This window comes from Pituophis catenifer, unplaced genomic scaffold (assembly GCF_029215685.1).
Source record: "Pituophis catenifer annectens isolate HBS135680 unplaced genomic scaffold, rPitCat1.0.hap2 SCAF_4, whole genome shotgun sequence".
Classification (NCBI taxonomy): domain Eukaryota; kingdom Metazoa; phylum Chordata; class Lepidosauria; order Squamata; family Colubridae; genus Pituophis; species Pituophis catenifer.
In genome coordinates this window covers 127,947,959-127,963,613 of record NW_027256884.1, presented here as the reverse complement: position 1 = coordinate 127,963,613, position 15,655 = coordinate 127,947,959, and the positions used below count along the sequence as shown (strand labels likewise).

Here is a 15,655-nt window from a genome sequence, read left to right as displayed (position 1 = left end):
GGTTGAGTAAGCAAAAATCGCCTTGGTTAGGAAATCATCGTCTTCAGTCTTCCTGGAGGAATCTAACAGGCAAGCCACATCAAGTAGAACTTTGCACTGGTTCAAAGAAATCTATTATTTTAGGAGTTAACATTTTTGATTAGCTTTATTAAGAAATAAGCAGCCTTCTAAATGAATGAAGACAAACATACGGGTCTCAGGATAATGTTGCAAGATCCCATCTGGGTCGGTCACCGGGACCGACCTCTGGTTGACCGATGAAATCCTGCAGCCTTCTAAAGAAGCACAAAATTACCGGTATATGCAAAATGTTCTACCTGCTTTTGATTATAATGACGGAACTTTGGGTATTTTGAGAATTTAAGAATTTAACTTCCAATGGTTTTTATAAGTTTGTGATTCGGATGCCTGAGTGGTATGATTCAGTTCGGCTCTATCCTAACATCTCGCAAGGCAATAGTGACATCTGCTGGTTTGTCTCCCACAAAGGAATTTGATTTACCAAAATTCCAAGCAAACTCAAGTGAAGTTTTGGAAAGTTTTATTACTACAGTGTTTCCCCGAAAATAAGACCTCCCCGGATAATAAGCCTAATCGGGCTTTTGAGCACATGCACTAAAATAAGACACCCCCCCCAAAAGTAAGCCCTCCCCAAAAATATTTAGCCGCAGGCGCAGGTGGTCCCCGCTATTTCCTCTGGTTAGTGTTAGGGAGACAGAGCTGGAAATCAGGTAAGACAGCAAGAGGAGCCCCGTCTCATTCCACGCGCCCCAAAATAATAAGACCTCCCCGAAAATATTTAGACGCATGTGCAGGTGGGTCCCCGCTATTTCCTCTGGTTAGTGTTAGGGAGACAGAGCTGGAAATCAGGTTAAGACGGCAAGAGGAGCCCCGTCTCGCTCCACGCACCCCAAAATAATAAGACCTCCCTGAAAATAAGGCCAAACGCTTATTTTGGGGTTAAAAAAAATATAAGACAGGTTCTTATTTTCGTGGAAACACGGGTATTATTTATTTATTAAACTATATGCAGCCCATCTTACTGTCAAACAACTCTAGGTTACAAACAGCATAAAAAGAAAGGTACAAAACGTTAAAATTATTATTTTAAGGATCTTTGCGAGGTTGGGAAGTAGATCTGCACAAACCTTGAAATCCTAAGCATTTTCAATACCTCAACTGGAGACACAGCAGAAACTTTTTATAGTAAGTAGTTCAGTAAGTACACTCACGCATACAGGAAATGCAGTCCTCGATTTGCAACCATGACTGAGGCCAAAATTTAGCTTGCTAAACAAGGTAGTTGTTAAGTGAGTTTTGCCCCATTTTGCGACCTTTCTGGCCACAGCTGTTCAGTGAAGCAGTGCAGTTGTTAGTGACACGGTGGTTAAGTGAATCTGGCTTCCCCATTGACTTTACTCGTCAGAAGGTCACAAAAGGAGATCACGTGACCTCGGAGGCCCTGCAACCGTCATAAATATGAACTGTTTTGCCAAGCATCTGAATTTTGATTGCATGACCACGGAGTTGCAGCAATGGTCGTAAGTGTGGGGAAAAAAACAGGCGTCACTTTTTTTCAACATCGTAACGTTCAATGGACGCTAAACGAACAGTTGTAAGTCAAGGACTACATGTAGACTTGCCCCTGAAGATTATCCAGAAACATTGGCTGATCTAGAACAGTGGCCCCCAACCTTTTGGGCACCAGGGACCGGTTCCATGGAGAGAGGTTTTTCCGCGGACCGGAAGGGGCCTGGTTTTGTATGCTGCCTACATCCCGCGGATGGAGTTTCACTTGTTTGTGCGGCCTAGTTGCTGGAATGCCGTGGACCGGTGTCAGTCCATGGACCAAGGGTTGGGAAGTCCCCTGACCTAGAACATAATGGTTCAAGCAGCAATGGGCACCAGTTGATTTTTGTTGTGGCCCGCCAGTGACCAGCAGACCTGGCAGCAGATTTGGACAGTGAGGAGGTTGAGGAGGAACATGGGCCAGTCTTGGAGTCTGGGGAAGGCTCTGATGAGAGCTCTGCGTCGGAGGCAGAGAGGGGGCCAGGGCCGTCTGCCAGTTATCAGCTGCCTTTGGAGTCAGACATCAGTGAGGCAGACGAACAGCTGGAGCCTGTTCCCAGTGTGCACATGCGCAGAGTTGCCAGACACAGGGAACAGCTAAGGAACAAGGGTCGACTTGGGAGTAAGGGCACAGGTGGACGATGAAGGGCCCCTCCCAGAGGGAATAAAAGAGGAGTGAAAGGGGAGGGGTGTTTGCAGGAGGCAATTAGTTCATTCCTGCATTCTTGCCAAGTATTGCAGTGTCTGAAAGGTATCGGCCTGGCCACTCTCCAAGCCTGATAAAGGTCGGTAATTGTGAACTATCTTGAAAGACTGTGGGAGAAGAAAGACTTTGCTGGAGAGGAATTCACTGTAAATTAAATAAAAGGGGTTTATCGGGATGACGACTCGGCTTCGTGCTGCTGGGGAAGCCCAGGTCAGAACAATTTTCGCATACAGTACCTCTGCTTGAAACACTGACTGCCAGTCCAACTCCAAGCACTATTTAAATTTTCACTATGACAAAAGTCAGTAAAGTAATGCTAATACAATATGATCACAACGCCAAGCTCTAATAGGCCAGCTGCCATATTTTGTGCTATCTGAAGTTTCTGAACATTCAGAAGACATTCCTCAATACATACCCTACACAGTAATAATATGTATATGTGGCCCAAGTCTTAGTTAATATATGATCTCTTTAATAATGTTGAACAAGAGATCATCTAAATCAAGATAAAATCTAGCAAGTGAGAAGCTCTGTTAAAATTAAGAAAATAAAATGAACGTAGGTTTATTCTTTTTTTTTTTTTCTTTCAGGGTTGCTGCTGGAAGATAGTCTATCAATCCGTGCCATCACTTTAGGACATGGACATATACTGGTGGGAACAAAAAATGGAGAGATTCTTGAAATTGATAAAACTCGCCCCATGACGCTACTTGTGCATCATGTATAATTGCTTACTTTATGTACCAAAAGCTGTATCAAAGAGCAAAACTAGCATTTCTACATTTGCTCATTTGATTCATTTCCTATTTAATTTTATTTATTTATTTATTTTATTCGGCTTATATGCCGCCCTATCTCACAATGGACTCAGGGTGGCTCACAACAATAAAACACAAGCCACAATAAAAATAAAAGACTAAAATCTAAAAAAGTTAAAATTAACCCATTAAAACCCATTAAAACCCTTAAAACCCCATCATCAGACCAGGTTAATGTCACCGTTAGCCCTCAGTACTTTTTTGCAATTTATTGTATGACTGTAACTTTGTAGCTTATATCCTTACGAATTATATTGACTGTTTTCTAATATGATTTGATTGCTTATTTGTAATCTATGACCATCATTAAGTGTTGTACCTTATGATTCTTGATGAACGTATCTTTTCTTTTTATGTACACTGAGAGCGTATGCACCAAGACAAATTCCTTGTGTGTCCAATCACATTTGGCCAATAAAGAATTCTATTCTATTCTACTCTATTTAGTTAATTTAATGAAGAAGCTATTCAGGATGTTATTGGATTGGATATTGTTTACAAATAGATTTCCAAACTTTTAAATTACGAAGTCCATCAGATTTATGCTTCTCAAGGAATACTCACTACAAAATGCAATTAATTTAATAAAGGTGCTTGTCTGGGCTAATTAATTGCTGGACTAATTAATTGCTGGCCAGAGCTTTGAAAGGCAACATAACACAATCACCACTATGCTTGCTTCTCATGGTGAAAAGACACAACGACAATGCTTTGCTGCCATGCTTACGCAACAATCAGAAGTTGTTTCTGCACATCTGGGAGGAGATTTTAGAACTATTTCTTTTCATTTTCTCCCTTTTATCTTTTTAAGTGTAATGCATAATAAAAGTATTATAAAAGAAGAACCGCCACAAGAACATTGCTCTCGCGACGAATGACATTTCGACTCCTTCCACTGAGGGCAAAAGAAACAAACTTTCAGCAAGCCAACATTAAGGTGACCTTGAGGTTAAATAAGGTTATTATGCAAGGAGCTTAGGACTATCACTAATGCACAGTGTTGGAAAACATTCTTGGAAATTATGTTATTTTCAGTTCAACTGCTTCTGAACTGGAAGCCGGGAGTTACCTTAGCAAAGAGAAGACATCATATGAGTTACGCACACAATTTGGATCCACTTGCAGATTCTTTTGGATTTCTGAGACTCCCTTAAAGACAAACAAGACGGTACATTAACATTTTTTGTTTTGGTAACACTGAAATCAAAGTCTATCTTCCTAATTAAACAATCTCTACTCGCATGTTTTGTCCATACACAGCGTTTACAGCCTACCTTTTACGTGGGATATGCGTTTTTACCAATCTTTATCCCCAAGCTACTCTTCATCATCGTCTTTTAATGAACCCATAATCCCTTGCAGGGTGGAGTCCGGCCAACTGAATGGAGCTAGCAGAGTGTTTACTGGCCAGATGCCTTTCTTGTCACCAATGAGGAGCTATATATTCAGCAGATATATTCTCATCGTGCCCAAAAGGAGAAATAGCTGCCTCTACCTAGGATCGAACTCAATTCAATTTTTAATAAGACGGGAAAAATATTCTGGAAAGCTAATGTGCTATGCAGGTTGATGATTTTAAGAAGTTATGGATGCAGCAGATGTAAGCTTACCTTTCGTTCGTACAAGGCTCCATAATAGCCATCATTCAGCCCAAAAATGATTTCATTCGGGCTACGAGCATGTATCTGTTAAGTAAAACCAGTGTCACAGATTCAGTCAGCTTACTTTAAAGCCATTGTTTTAGTTCTTTTAGCACCCAGAGTGGCATTCTTTGTAGGGATCATTTGTTTTGTGGCATCCTTCTGTTATTCAGGTTCACCACTGACCCTATAGAGGGGAAAGGAAGAAGCTGAAACTCGATCCCATGAGTAAGATTCATTTTCTGGGCCACAACGAACATTATAAGAGAGCTTAAAAACTAATACATAATCACACATAACCTTAGCTTACAGGGGCCTAGGCCACCCCACAAAATCACAATAAAATCTTCAGTATTTATAGTCTACTGAAGAACGCCTAAAGCTAAACATCTGGAATTCACTGAAGAAACTTCTTCGATGAGAAGTGAAATATTTTCAAGGAAAAACAGAAAACAAGAAAGTCTAGTGCCCTTTGGAAAAGCACCTCTGGGGCAACCATGACCTGGAACCTCCATAAACATTTAACCATCTGGAACTTTTAACTAATTTGGATAGATAACGAACAAATTGAATATACTTCTATGCAGATTGTCAATTTTCAAAATGAGTGATTGATGAGACAACCCTGTAGTCCACTGGCTCATTCTTTTGAGAGTGTGGCCTGATATGATGAGAATCATCATCATCATCTTTTAATGATCCCATAATCTCTTCAGGGCAACTGAATGGAGCTGAGTGTTTCCTGGCCGGACGCCCTTCCTGTTGCCAATGCGGAGTTTTGTTGAGCAGATATATTCTCAACGTGCCCAGAGAGAGAAATATCTGCCTCTACCTAGGATCGAACTCACAGCCTCCCGTTTGTGAGGCGAGAGCTCCACCTCTAGGCCATCGTACCACTCTGATATGACGAGAATGACCATTGCATATTAAACTGATCGTATTTCTTTTACCCTAATGCTGGACAGTCTCATGATCATCTAAGAAAAGTATGTATCATAAATTGAAAATTAATTGTAGTGGCAACTGAAGTTCAGTAACAAGTCACTATGCACTTACTTAAACAAATAAACAGGAAGATCATAGGCAGGCAAAGCAGTGAGAGTGGGAATGACATTTGACTTCCTTCTGGCTTCCCCACTGACTATGCTTGTGGGAAACTGGCAGGGAGTGTTGAAATCATGATCACGTGACTGCAAAATCATGATCACACGATGCTGCAATAGCCACAATTTTGCACGTAGAACTGACCTGAACATTATGGAAATTTCAATTCCAGAGGACAAATGAGTCCTGGATTCTTTTATGCATATTTAAATTAAATTAATTAATTAAAATTAATTTAAATTAATTTGCAGGGATGCTGCAATAGCCACAATTTTGCACCCAGAACTGACCTGAACGTTGTGGAAATTTCAATTCCACAGGACTAATGAGTCCTGGATTCTTTTATGCATTTTTAAAATTGTTTAAATTAATGAATTTTAGGTACCTTGATTTTTAAATTAATGAATTTTAGGTTATCTTGATTCAAATATTGTTGTGGCATAATGCACGGTTTGGGTTACCTTGATGGTACAAGCAGATAAACACAATAAGGGTTTCAGTAATATATAGAAAATTCCTATTAAGCTGCCAATATTTTGTCTAGCATCTGCTAACTTTATATCTTGCATCAAGAGTCCTTTTCAAAAAGCAACTGGACTTTCCGAGATTTTTTTCCCCTTGAAAACGTTTCGCTTCTCATCCAAGAAGCTTCTTCAATTCTTCCAAAGCTTCTTGGATGAGAAAGGAAACATTTTTCATGGGGGGGGGGGGGGGGGGGCGGGACCCAAGAAAGTCCAGTTGCCTTTTCTAAAGGATCTTTGGGACAACCATAACCTGGATCATTGAGCATCTCCACAGAGACTGATATCTTGCAACAATTCTTTGCTAGTCCATCAACAGAAATTTGCTGTAAATATCCTTAAATAGCCAATCCAAGTTGAAACAGTATACTTTTCTTTTACCTGCTGGCCCAAATATTTGAGTCCATCTAGATTGACTTTCCACTCAATCAGTAGCCGATAGGTATCATTCTTGCCACCCCATATCCTCACCACAAAACAGGATACAGACGTATCAAGGCGGTCAGGCATTAGGCCAAAATCAAGGCTTCGCCATGTCGGGTTCTGTTAGTGTGGAAAGAAGAGAGAATGAACTGTAAATATTCCAGATGGTTTTGCCACACAGAGATTAGTCCTACTGCAAGGGTCGGCAACCCGTGGCTCTGGAACCGCATGTGGCTCTTTCATCCCTCAGCTGCGGCTCCCTGTCGCCAGTCGGCTCCACAATTGATAGGGCTTTCGGTTAGGACAGGTAGAGGAAAAAGGACGCTGCGCTAGGAGGAGATTCTATGGAGGGGGAACTGGGCTTCCTGTCAGCTCCAGAATTGAATGGGGGAGGGGGTTCCGGTTAGGACTTTTGTGACTCTTTGAATGTTTAAGGTTGCCGACCCCTGGTCTACCGGAAGTCCTCGATGTTAAGACTGGAATTGAATCCAGAATTAAGAGTCCTAAGACATGAGCCGAGGTGGCGCACTGGTTAGAGTGTAGTACTGCAGCTACTTCAGCTGACTGCTAGTTCAGAAGAGAAGAGAAGAGAAGAGAAGAGAAGAGAAGAGAAGAGAAGAGAAGAGAAGAGAAGAGAAGAGAAGAGAAGAGAAGAGAAGAGAAGAGAAGAGTTGGGAGGGACCTTGGAGGTCTTCTAGTCCAACCTCTGCTTAGGCATTTCAGACAAATGGTTATGCAGTCTCTTTTTAAAAACTTCCAGTGTTGCAGCATTTACAACTTCTAGAGGCAAGTTATTTCATTAATTGTTCTAACTGTCAGGAAATGTCTCCTTAGTTCTAAGTTGCTTCTCTCCTTGATTACTTTCCACCCGTTGCTTCTTGTCCTGCCCTCAGGTGCTTTGGAGAACAGCTTGACTCCCTCTTTTTTGGGGCAGCCCCTGAGATATCGAAACACTGCTATCATGTCACCCCTAGTCCTTCTCTTCATTAAACTAGACATACCCAGTTCCTGCAACCGTTCTTCATATGTTTTAGCCTCCAGTCCCCTAATCCTCTTTGTTCCTCTTCTCTGCACTCTTTCTAGAGTCTCCATATCTTTTTTTATATCATGGCGACCAAAACTGCATGCAGTATTCCAAGTATGGCCTTACCAAGGCATTATAAAGTGCTATTAACACTTCACGTGATCTTGATGCAATGTTTTCTTGCAAACGTTTCATTACCCTAACTAGGTACCATCATCAGTGCTAGTGAGTATGAGTCTAGGGGCTCATACTCCCATCCCCATTTGCTCTGTCCCCTCGGATGTAGCATCAAGGAGGCTGCCTTCTCAGTAACATCCCAATTACAACAATGGAAATCCTACAAGGATTCTTGGTTCCCCCTCTATTCATTGCCTTCATGCAAATCAATCTTCTCAGACCCATAACAGCTACGTTAATCTTGTGGAATACAGGTAGTCCTTGACTTACGACCACAATGGAGCCCAAAATTTAGGTTGCTAAGTGAGACATTTGGGAAGAGAGTTTCGCCCCATTTTGCGACTTTTCTGGCCACATTTGTGAATCATTGCAGTTTGTTAAGTTAGCAATACAGTTGTTAAGCAAATCTGGCTTGTCAGGAGGTCACAAAAGGGGATCACATGACCCCGGGACACTGCAACTGTCATAAGTATGAACAAGTTGCCGAGCGTCCGAATTCTGATCACGTGACCATGGGGATGCTGCAATGGTCATATGTGTGAAAACAGAAAAAACAGGCATTAAGTAGCTCTGGAGAGGTCTGTCATAACTTCAAATAGTGACTAAGGGACCAGTCATAAGTCATTTTTTTCAGTGCTGCTATAGCTTTGAGCCGTCACTAAACAAACTGTTGTATGTCAAGGACTACCTGTACTTATCACTCACACCTGGCTACACCAGGTAGTTACACCAGTTGAAACACGAGCATCTATAGTGACAGTCACAGGCTTCAAAATGGCAGGCACAACTAGCCCAACTAAAGCAGCTTCTATTATTTTATTTCTTGAAGACATTTATACAGTATAACCACCCATCTTGTAACCAACATGAGGATGCTCCCAATCCAGTTAAAACAATATACAAAAACCATATCAAAACTCCCAAAATTAGCTTTTTAGCTCTTTTTAGCTTTTTAAGTGTAAATTGGGTTTTAATTGGATTGTTTTAAATTGTGGGCCAAAGCTGTATAATTCTTTTAATTGATTTTAAATTTTGTATTGGTATGTTTTTTATCCTTGGCTGTGCACCGCCCTGAGACCAATAGGAGAAGGGCGGTATATAAATTGAATAAATAAATAAATAAATAAAATTAACACATTACATTTAAAAAAAACAACAACTCTTATTTCATGCAATGAATGCAATAAACATTAAAAATGGACGGGGATCACCTTGTCACATCCACCATTTTGAAGCCAATTATGTAAATGTAGGCTGCAACCACTTAAAGCAGCTCCAATCTTTCCCTTGGATTATTGTGGCTGCCTTCTATAGACATGCATTCCATACTATGATCCACAAAAATCTCATCAAAAGCTCGTTAGCAGTCTCTGGTTTAAAGCAGTAATAGATATAACTCAGGGAGTTTGCACAGGGAGTGACACGAGGGGAAAAACTGTCCCATTTCGTGATTAATAAACATTACAGAGCAAGGGTGGGCAACTACGGTGATTTTACCACCCGCGGACTTCAATTCCCAGAATTCCAGCATGGCTGGCTCAGGAATTCTAGGAGTTGAAGTCCACAGATCATACGGTCCCCAGAATTGCCCACACCTGGTTTAAAAGAAAAGATTAAAAGAAAAACCTTAGTAAAGGTAATAACAAGCTCACTTACCAGTGAATTCTTTATGACCTCACTCTTATAAAATTCTATTAAGAAAAAAAAGAAAAGAAAAGAAATTAAAAGGGAGTTAGGGATCAGATTGCACAGATTCCTAAGGATATTGAGCTGGGAGAGCAAAACAGCGATTGATAATTAACTCAAGTGGAAGTGCAAGAGATGTCAAGGTATGCAAACAGTGGTTATTGTAAAATATTATCCTGCGATTACATGGAAACCAACCCATAGCTACTGAACGCTTGTTATCGGGAAAGCCAGCTTTCTTTGATCACGCATAAAAATCAAGAAAGCTCTGTATTTCTCTGAAAAGAGTTTTGATCAAAGAAATCACAAAGGTTCTTCAGTATCTAATCAGCATAAAGGTTGTAGCCAAAAACCCAATATTTGACTGTGGGAGGGGGCTGCAAAAAGAACAGGCATTACCGTGTTTTTTGCAGTATAAGACGCTTCGGACTATAAGACGCACCTACCTTTTTTGGTGAGGAAAACAAGAAATCTGCCTCTGCCTCCCAGCAATTTTGTCTAGTTGCAGCAAACAGCAAATAGCCTGCTTTATTTTCATTTTCAGCATAGCTTGATTAGCACAAGAAAAAAAAATCTGCTCCCAGCAATTTACCTCCTTGCAGCAAGCAGCAGAAGCCTACGCAAAACAGCTGAGAGTCGGGAGGCCAATCCACTCAACTTGTGTTAATTAGGCTGTGCTGAAGCTGAAATGGGCTGTTTCTTCTTGCTGCTTGCTACAAGGAGGTAAATTGCTGGAAGGCAGAGGACAAAGGGTGGGGGCCAGTGGGTGGGCAGGGCTACATTCGGTGTATAAGACGCACCTAAATTTTCACCCTCTTTTAGTGCAGGAAAAGGTGCCTCTTATACTCCGAAAAATATGGTAAATAGCTCTGGAGAGGTCTGTCATAACTTCAGATAGGTACTAAGGGACCGGTCATTAAGCGAGACGTACTTGTGTCTTTCAGCTACTCAGGCCAATGGCTGATGCCACCCTTAGTCTGAGGGATCGCAGAGAGATATAAATTATTATTCAAAGCTTAGTTATTGATTTATAAGCATTTGTCGTGGTTTCATCAAATTCCTAGAACGGTGTGATATAATTTCATCCAATTATCAGTAAACAAAGGCACATTAATCAGATCGCATAAACAAAAAGTGTAAATAGTCAAATCGTTCACGATTAAATATTACATACAGGTAGACCTCGACTTACAACTGAGCCAAAAATTTCTATTGGTACGTGAGACATTTGTGGTGAAGTTTGTTTCGATCCTGATCGGCTCAAGGTTGACACAGCCTTCCATCCAGGGCCGGATTTAGATGAAAAGAGGCCCTAGGCTATTCCACTTATGAGGCCCTTTCACCTATAGTGAAAGTGTAATTTTAATTTTGCTAACAATTTGAATGTAGGCCCCTCTTGAACTTGAGGCCCTAGGCTGAAGCCTAGTTAGCCTATAGGAAAATCCGGCCCTGCTTCCATCCTTCCGAGGTCGGTAAAATGAGGACCCAGATTGTTAGGGGCAACAGGCTGATTCTTAAGAGAGGGCTGTAAAGCACCGTGAAGCGGTATGTAAGTCCAAGTGCTGTAGCTATTGTCCCATTTTACGTCCTTTCTTGCCACAGTTGTTAAGTGAATCACCAGAGCTCTTAGGTTAGTGACAGGGTTGTTAAGTGAATCTGGCTTCCCCATTTACTTTGCTTCTCAGAAGATCGCAAAAGGGGGTCACGTGACCCCGGGATACTGCAATCGTCATAAATATGAGTCAGTTGCCAAACACCCAAATTTTGATCACGTGACCACAGGAGTGCTGCAACGGTCACAGAGTGAAAAACTGTCACAAGGCAACGGACACCTGTCAGAGGTGAGCGGGAAACTGTGGCTGACTTGATTGGCCCATGTGACCTAAAAGACACAGTGGGTGGGGAAATCCTATTCTTTTAACTATCCCTAAGTGTGGGATATGTGCAAGGGGAACCTTTACCTTTAAGAGGGATGCAGTGGCTCAGTGGCTAAGATGCTGAGCTTGTCAATCGAAAGGTCGGCAGTTTAGCAGTTCGAGCCCCTAGTGCCGCGTAACGGGGTGAGCACCCGTTCCTTGTCCCAGCTTCTGCCAACCTAGCAGTTCGAAAGCACATAAAAAATGCAAGTAGAAAAATAGGGACCACCTTTGGTGAGAAGGTAACAGTGTTCCGTGCGCCTTTGACGTTGAGTCATGCCGGCCACATGACCACGGAGACGTCTTCGATCAGCGCTGGCTCTTCAGCTTTGAAACGGAGATGAGCACCGCCCCCTAGAGTCAGGAATGACTAGCACATATGTGCGAGGGGAGCCTTTACCTTAAGTGTGGGAACTACTTAAGAGCTAGTTTCATCTTTCTACGTGCCGATATGATGTACTCAATAAAGGGTTTCTTGAACCTGAACGAAGTGTCAGAGTCCTGACTTCCTTGAGTTCATTACTCCGAACGATGACAGTAGGTGTAAGTAAATATTAATTAAATATTCACATTAGTGTTTTTACACTCTTATGATGACTACAGTAAGAGAGCTCCGAGATCAGCACAAATTTTGCATTTGGCACAAACCTGATCAATTAATACTAATTTAAATACCTCATCAGGTAGCTTATGGAATAAAATAGCAGCATGCCAACAGATGATGCAGTTACAAGGATATTCAGTGATTGGCTTAACACCACTAGATTAAGCAAAGCCATACAACAGAACTGTTATATTTTACCCAGCACACATTAGGCAAAACTACAGGTAATCCTTACAACAGCTCGTTCAGTGACCACTCAGGGTTACAACGGCACTGAAAAAAATGACTTATTATGACCATTTTCACATTACGACCGTTGCAGCATGATCCCCATGGTTATGGGATCAAAATCTGGATGCTTGGTAATTTGTTCCTATTTATTACGGCTGCAGGATCCCAAGGTCATGTGATTCCCCTTTTGAAGACCTTCTGACAAGCAAAGTCAAATGGGGAAGCCAGCCCGTTTATGAGAACCCTCGTAACATGCTCTAGAATTTCTACTTATGCCCAAAGTCTTTTTTTTTTTTTGCTTTGCTGGAAATAAAGATTTATTTATTTATTTATTTATTTATTGGTTCGATTTATATGCCGCCCTTCTCCGGAGACTCAGGGCGGCTTACAATGCGTTAAGCAACAGCCGTCATACTTTTGTATATACCTGCTTAGTAGGGCTTTCGGCCCTCCCTAAGCGGTGTTCTTTTTTATACAAAGTCAGCTTATTGCCCCCACAAACCGGGTCCTCATTTTACCTACCTCGGAAGCATGGAAGGCTGAGTCAACCGTGAGCCTGGTGAGATTTGAACTCGCAGTAATTGCAGGCAGCTGGCAGCTAAGTGCTACTTAACAGCACTTTAGTCTGCTGCACCACCAAGGCTCCTTACAAGATGATGCAGAGGAAAGCAAAGTGATTGTTTTCTTGAGCGATGAAATCTTCTTCCATCGTATCTATTAGGTATGAATGAAGGCGAATGTACGTGTCCTGAGGATAATGTTGCAGGATCCAATCTGGGTCGGTCACCGGGACCAGAGGTTTTGTCTTCCGAGCTTTCGGACTCGTGCTGGAGTCTATCCTTAGGGAACCCCCTGAGAATGGGCTCCAGCACGAGTCCAAAAGCTCCGAAGTCAAACCCTCTGGTCCTGGCGACAGACCCAGATTGGATCCTGTATTATGCATGTATTTGATTTCAGTTAACTGCCCATCTCAGTATCTAATCCTAGCCTATTTTTCAATCATCAACTATATAAAATATCATCATGTCATTTGTGAAGGAATATAAAAAGCTCTAAAGAGAGACTTCCTAGATCAGGGGTGTCAAACTCAAGGCCCGGGGACTGGATCCGGTCCACGGGGTGCTTAGATACGACCAGTAGGGCTGTCCTGGAAACAGCAAAGGACCGGCCTGAGATGCGTCTGCTAGTGAAAACAGAGCTCGGGAGGGCCACGGGCATCCCACCCGAGCTCCGTTTTCGCTGTCAGAGGGTTGCGGAAAGCTCAGGAGCCCGTTTTTGCTGGCAGAGTGCTCGGGCTGCCCCAGGCGCCCCTGACACGAGTGACCTTGAGCTGGCCACACCCACCCCAGCCCCCACCCCCGAGGTCAAACACAACCCTGATGTGGCCCTCAATGAAATCGAGTTTGTCACCCCTGCCCTAGACAAACTGAGTTGATGGAGATGGGAATCAATGACAGAAACAGACATCTCTTTACCTTTACATATATTTATGTTGTCGCACAAGTGAAGAGTGAAATAGGTATCCAGGAGGCGATAACCGTTCCTATTGACAATATTCCGGGCTGCGATGTTACGCAAATGACGGAGACGACACTGGAAAAGAAAACGTTACAAATATTAAGCAATGTTCGCGTTAAAGCTATTTAACAAATGCTATATCGTTTTAACATGTAATAAGAACTGCTCGTGTTTGTTTCGAGGTATTTTTATTCTTGATAAAGCTTTGTTCTCAAGGACCCAGCCTGCTAATTGTCCCTCTGCCACAGCCTTTCAAATAAAAATCCTACGTGTGTTCCTTAAGCACCCAGATGCAGAAAGCACAATAAATTCTCTCGTTATATGTAGCTTCAGTTAAAAATGCAGAGTCCTCTTACACTCTTTACAGACAGCTGGTCATTTGCATCCTTTTAGAGAGTCGCTGAGACCACTTGAAGGTTTGTCTGTGTCCTCAAGGTCACCTGAGTAGTGCAAATGGGTGTGGAGCCTTCTTGGAAGTGCTGAAACATCCTGCAGAAAGCACAGCTCCACAACACAATCCTTTCGGCAGTTCCAAGAAGGCTCCACACCCATTTGCACCATTCAGGTGACCCCGAGGACACAAACGTCCAAGTGGCCTCAACGACCCTCAAAAAGAATGATCAGCTGTCTGCAAGGAGTATCAATCCTTCCATTCCCCACCATCCAGTCTGAGCTGAAGAAGCTTCTTGGATGAGAAGCAAAATGTCTTCAAAGGAAAAAGCAAGAAAGTCCAGTTGCCTCCTGAAAAAATAAGCATCTTTGGGACATTGAAAAACAGAAATATTTCAGCAGAAAGCAGCAGTACATAGGGAGTATTTCACCAATTCCAGAAGCCTCCCGCAACTGCCTCTGTAAAACACACTTACAAACCACAGTACACCAGTGCCAATTAAAATTATCTCTTCATATCCACTTCATTCTGATCAAGAAAATCACATTACAATCTCAATGGCTATTAACTGTTAATATGGTTTTAGTCCATTAACTGTTACAAAACAGTTTTCCAGGAAGAAATAAAACCATAGATAAAAACCATCTGGAGAATGACATTTCCTAAACTATTCAAAGACTGTTTTTTTTAAAAAAAACATTTGTTGAACAGTAAGCTAAAAACTACGGCTTATAAAGTAGAATGCCTGGCTTCTCACTTCTCACTGAACAGCAATAACTCTTTCAGCAACTTAGTGTTAGATGAAATTTTAATTCCCCCTGACTACTTCTACATTTTCCACATAATTTCTTTTATTCAATTTGCAACACAAGCTGCAAGTAGCGGATCACAGGTTTTTTTTAAAAAAAAATGTGTTACATTATGTAAAAAAAATATGATGGATTGGTAGATAAATAAATAAACATAAGGATTTACAACTTTCCATTCATTCCTTTATTAAAAGTATTAAATGAGACTATACAAAAAAGCAGGCCTTTTCCAAATACACATCATTCTCTACATGAAAACTTGAATGTGTCACTATCCAAAAGGAAAACATGAATAGGTAATGATTCTATCTTGTTTTAATAAATCTTATTAATTTCTGAGCTGTAGTGATGCCATGGTTATAGAATGCAGTATTGCAGGTTTAACTCTGCCCACTGCCTGGAGTTCAATCCTGACCGGATCAAGGTTGTCGTCCATCCTTCCGAGGTCAGTAAAATGAGGACCCAGATGGTTGGGGGCAAGATGCTGACTCTGTAAACTGCTTAGAGAGAACCGT

General features: G+C 41.7%; 1 protein-coding gene across 3 annotated transcripts in view; it reads right to left on the bottom strand.

The window, feature by feature from the left end:
- UVRAG (UV radiation resistance associated) overlaps nt 1-15,655 on the bottom strand; it is a 94,083-nt gene that overhangs the window by 68,218 nt on the left and 10,210 nt on the right. For 2 of the 3 annotated variants that reach the window (XM_070942989.1, XM_070942991.1), the window contains exons 2-6: nt 13,898-14,015; nt 9,642-9,676; nt 6,743-6,904; nt 4,707-4,781; nt 4,166-4,245 (exon numbers count right to left, since the gene is read on the bottom strand). In XM_070942989.1, coding sequence (XP_070799090.1) covers nt 4,166-4,245; nt 4,707-4,781; nt 6,743-6,904; nt 9,642-9,676; nt 13,898-14,015 — 470 coding nt within the window. Of the gene's footprint in view, nt 1-4,165; nt 4,246-4,706; nt 4,782-6,742; nt 6,905-9,641; nt 9,677-11,632; nt 11,685-13,897; nt 14,016-15,655 lie in introns of those variants that run through there. The other variant, XM_070942990.1, reaches the window with a different exon arrangement.